The following is a 4493-nucleotide window of genomic DNA, read 5'->3' as shown; positions in this document are numbered from 1 at the left end:
ATGGCTTTACCATCCTCCCCTCCATGGCAATTAGCACCAACAATCCTGTGCCTGTGTGTCACAGTTAAWGCCCCAGGCTGCAGGATTTGATTTCAGTTGAAAGGGTGAGGGATTAAGCTTTGTAAAGAATTAATCAGATTAAACAGAAAAAAATTTGGCATTGGAATGGTTTTGCATAAACAGTCATATATCATATTGCTATGTTTTGCTCTTCAAAAGAGTAAAAAAACCCACTTATTTTTAACATTTTAATATGCCCTGATGTTAAAGAAAACAAAAAAAAAGTTCACATATCACATCAAAGATGATAATAATAATAATAATAATAATTATAATTCATAAAAATAATCTGACCGACCGGCAGCATTTGTTGGCTTTAGAAAGCCTCCCGCGAAAGAAACACGGCTGAAGACATTGGAGAGCTCTCGGCAGGTGTGAGGAATTCAAGTTTTCAAATCAAGTCTGGGTGTGCTCCCTGCAGGCTATGGCCCTTTKACGTTGGAGGGCCGAGCAGCCAGGCTTGCATAGTAAGCGCACTGGGAGGGGTCACACTGTCCATTGGCTCCCGGGGGTCCCTGGGCACCGGCCAGACCCGGCACACCCGCTTCACCTTGAGGGCCGGGCGGTCCTGGCATCCCATCTTTGGCATAACCAGGCTCCCCTGGGAGGCCTGAAATGGAAACAAAATGGCCTTGGTGAGTGAGTGGCACCTGAGTGACACCGCCAGGTGCAGTACTCAGCAGTGGAAGGTCACAGGAGATGGCTTTGCTGCTCAACTGGGATGCAGACAGCAGCTTTGGATAGATTTGGATTTGGCTAGGATCTGTCTCAAGGATTTAAACAGTGTCTCCTCTGAAATAAAGATTTCCACTCCCGATGGCAGTCTTGGGATGCTCAGCTCTGCTATGGCTGCTCTTCCTCTATCATCATGCTGAACTTGTGAAGCTGCATGAGATAACCAAAGACATGAAGTCCTCACAGAGAGCAGGTGAGGACAGGAAAGCTGGAGGCAAGAGCCAGCTTGAGGAGATAACTCATTGGTGCAAAGCAGAGAGGGCCCATTGTTAYTGGAAGGCAATGCAGGGCTGGTCTGCCAAATGCAGACCACGGGGTTATGAGGGCTTCCCACAGTTAATTCTCCAAGAAAGCAGTGAAGGCAAAACTGATCAATGGTTTCTAATTTCAGACTGCAGAYAAACTATATTGCTGCTGCTTTGTCAGTACAAGAAAGCAGAAGCTGCATGCCCAAGGCACAGGTGTTCAATATGACCTTTTATAACAGCTGAACCTCTGAGTTCACAGCAAGACTCTGCCAAGGACAGAAAGAACACTTCACAATCCATCTAATAATTAAAGCTACCCTTTGGATTTGACCCAAAGGTCAGTYAACTTAGCTGTAACTGAGATGGATCATTATATCCTTTCATCAGGCTGAGGAAACGAAGGTAGCCAGGTATGATGCCAGCAACATAGTTCTTCCCTTTTGGCCATTTCCTACAGAAATCATGATTTTCGTATTTATGTCCTCCTTGATGGTCTCTCTAATACAGCAGAGACCTGTGTCCTGATAGTGGTTCTAAATGATGTGTTTTGGATAACAAGGSATGTTTTGGATAACACACCTGGAATTCCTGGAGGACCCATTTCCCCTCGCTGGCCAATGCCAGTGTCTCCTTTCTCACCCTTTGCTCCTCTTTCTCCTGTAGAGAGGGAAAGAAAAAATATGAACTGATGAGCRTGGTCTACAGAACTACAYRCTACTATAGGACTTTCATCCACACCGAAGMCAATATATTTGGTAAAAATCGTTCCTCTATATAGCCAATATATTTGTAAAAAATAGTTCTCAACTGTGGCCAATCCTCTGAGAGGGGACATTAAGTGGGAATGAAGATTTGCCCCACTCCAGTTCTGGCCAGAGGTGGAATGTACCAGTAATTGCTGGTCATATTCAACACCTCTGGTTCAACAGACGGCGGTTGCTTCCAAAACCTGCATTTTGAGGACMATTTTAGCTACTAAAAGGAAAGGCAGATGCCAAAGAGGAGTGGACCCATCCTTTTATTGGACTGTCCAACATATAAAATTTCACTCACCTTTGGGACCAATTGGCCCAGGTGGCCCTTCAGAGCCAGTCTGTCCAGGCCGGCCAGGCTCTCCCGGAGGGCCAGTTCTTCCTGGGAGTCCTTCCTTCCCAGGGGGACCAGGAGGTCCTGGTCTGCCATGGGATGCTTTTACCTGTGCAGGCTGTATCTGAGCCAGGATATAGGGTAACTTGGCTGTGAAGAGAGAGGAATGGATTTGTTAGACTAAAAGGACTATGMTCCAAGAGATGGAGAGCCAGAACCAGGGGCTCAGTAAAGTCCAAGTATTGTCACAGATCACTTTTCCAGGGCCACCCATTCGTTGTCCCCCCRTAATCCATGATTGCGCCTCCCTGATCCTCTTTAAATTATTTAAATCTCATTTCTTRGTAGCTTTAAATATCCCCTAAATTTCATACTTTATCATAAACTTTTCTCTCATCCTCTGCTCCTTGTCCTCCAAGAATATGAAATGTCCCTTCCTTTAGTTGTGCAGGCAGTGGGTCCCTGTTGAACTGGACTATTGCTGCTCTGGAAAGGAGAGCCTTTTCCCACTGCTTCTGCTACACATGGCTCGTCTGTAGGGAGAAAGCTTTTCTTGTTCCAGACTATGTCACATGTGGAGTTAAAGCCTAATGTACCCATCTCTGGCTGTTACTAAGCTCCCTCTAACAGCAAATTCTGCAATTCCAGGCAGGCACACATTGCCCACCATCTCAGTCCTATGACCCTGAACAGCTGTGCTGGCTTTGGACRGGGTAGAGTTAATTTTCTTCCCAGTGGCTGGTGTGGGGCTGTGTTTTGGATTTGTGTTGATGATACAGARATGTTTTTGTTATTGCTGAGCAGGGCTTACACAGAGCCAAGGCCTTTTCTGCTTTTGTACGGCCACGCTGGGGAGGAAGTTCGGGGTGCAGGGGAGGAGCCACAGCCAAGACAGGTGACCCAAACTGACCAAAGGGATATTCCAGACTATGTGACATTGTGTTCAGTATATAAAGTGGGGGGAACAAGGAGGAAGGGGGGACATTTGCAGTGATGGTRTTTTTCTTCCTRAGTAACCATYACCTGTGATGGGGCCCCGCTCTCCTGGAGATGGCTGAACAYCTGCCTGCCCATGGGAAGCAGGGAATTAATTCCTTGCTTTGTTTTGTTTCTGGACACAGCTTTTGTTTTCCCTATTAAACTGTCTTTATCTCAACCCCTGAGTTTTCCAGCTTTTACCCTTCTGATTCTCTCCCCAATCCTGCTGGTGGAGGAGTGAGTGGCTGCCTGGGGCTTGGCTGCTGGCTGGGGTTACACCATGACAACCTTGACAACCTAGCTCATAAACACACTCAGCATCACATAAACATCCTACAGAACAAAGGGAGAAGCGTATTCTATCTTCTCTTCACTGATCCTAAATCTTAAATGCTTTTAGACTGGCGTGGATATTAAAGAGTATAAACAAAATCTGTGAAATAATCACTTAATTTACCTGTGATCTTTAGCATGGAGGAAAACATCTGCAGCTGTATGTCAACTGCTTTCAGAGCTGTGTGAGAAGGACTACAGCTCTGCATCTCACTGTCGATGGGATCAGCAGTGGAGTGTAACTCACATACTTTGAGAGAAACAGYAGCCCACATCCCCTGCAGCCCCTCYTCTTATACTGATGAGTATCAAAAGTCACAGGCAAAAACCAGGAACATTTCTTCTCCAGCTGGGACCTCAAAAGCAAGTTTATGACCTACTCTGATTACTTTCTGTGCTATTGCTGGGAACATTGAAGCCTGGGGAACTGTAAAGCACATTTCATTTTACACATCTTCCAAGCAAGATTGCTGCAATACCACCTTCCTTAAGCAGAAGAGGTTCAGGTGCCAGCACAGCTATGGAAAGCATCTTTTGTAATCTCAGATACATCTTCTGGCTTCCTGGTACTGATTACTTACCGTCTAGCTGCTTGGCTAACTCCTCTTGGATGAGTCTCCTCAGAGTCTCTAGAGATGGAGGTTCTCCCTAAAGGGTCAGAAACGTGGCAATGAGCCAAGACAATCACAGCCAAGGGATCAGAAAGAGATAGGACAAGGGGGAAGAGTTTTAAACTGAAAGAGGAAAGGTTTAAATTAGATGTTAGGAAGAAATTCTTTCCTGTGAGGGTGCTGAGGCACTAGAATGGGTTGCCCAGATAAACTGGGGCTGCCCCACCCCTGRAAGYGTTGAAGGCAAGTTGGRTGGGCTTTGGAGCAACCTGATCTAGTGGATGGCATCCCTGCCCATGGTGGGGGACTGAGGGGTTGGAARGTCCCTTCAACCACTCTGTGGTTCTATGATGTGCCAGCTAAACCCTCCACAAAGGGCTCAGCAGGTGCCACRTCATCCCCCACAGCACACAAAGGGCTGCAGCGACTGCCTAAAAGAGGA

General features: G+C 46.4%; 1 protein-coding gene across 1 annotated transcript in view; it reads right to left on the bottom strand.

The window, feature by feature from the left end:
* Positions 1-239: 239 nt before the first annotated feature.
* Positions 240-4493, bottom strand: part of COL22A1 (collagen type XXII alpha 1 chain) — a 191134-nt gene continuing 186880 nt past the window's right edge. Inside the window, exons 61-64 of the mRNA XM_057369171.1 lie at positions 4022-4088; positions 2097-2279; positions 1623-1700; positions 240-670 (exon numbers count right to left, since the gene is read on the bottom strand). Of these exons, the coding sequence (XP_057225154.1) occupies positions 483-670; positions 1623-1700; positions 2097-2279; positions 4022-4088 (516 nt within the window). The 3' untranslated portion in view covers positions 240-482. The remainder of the gene's footprint in view (positions 671-1622; positions 1701-2096; positions 2280-4021; positions 4089-4493) is intronic.

The sequence above is a fragment of the Malurus melanocephalus genome, unplaced genomic scaffold (genome assembly GCF_030028575.1).
Source record: "Malurus melanocephalus ecotype Western Australia unplaced genomic scaffold, MMel_1.1 scaffold_104, whole genome shotgun sequence".
Lineage (NCBI taxonomy): Eukaryota > Metazoa > Chordata > Aves > Passeriformes > Maluridae > Malurus > Malurus melanocephalus.
The sequence above is the reverse complement of the archived record's forward strand: the minus strand, read 5'-3'. Positions and strand labels throughout refer to the sequence as shown.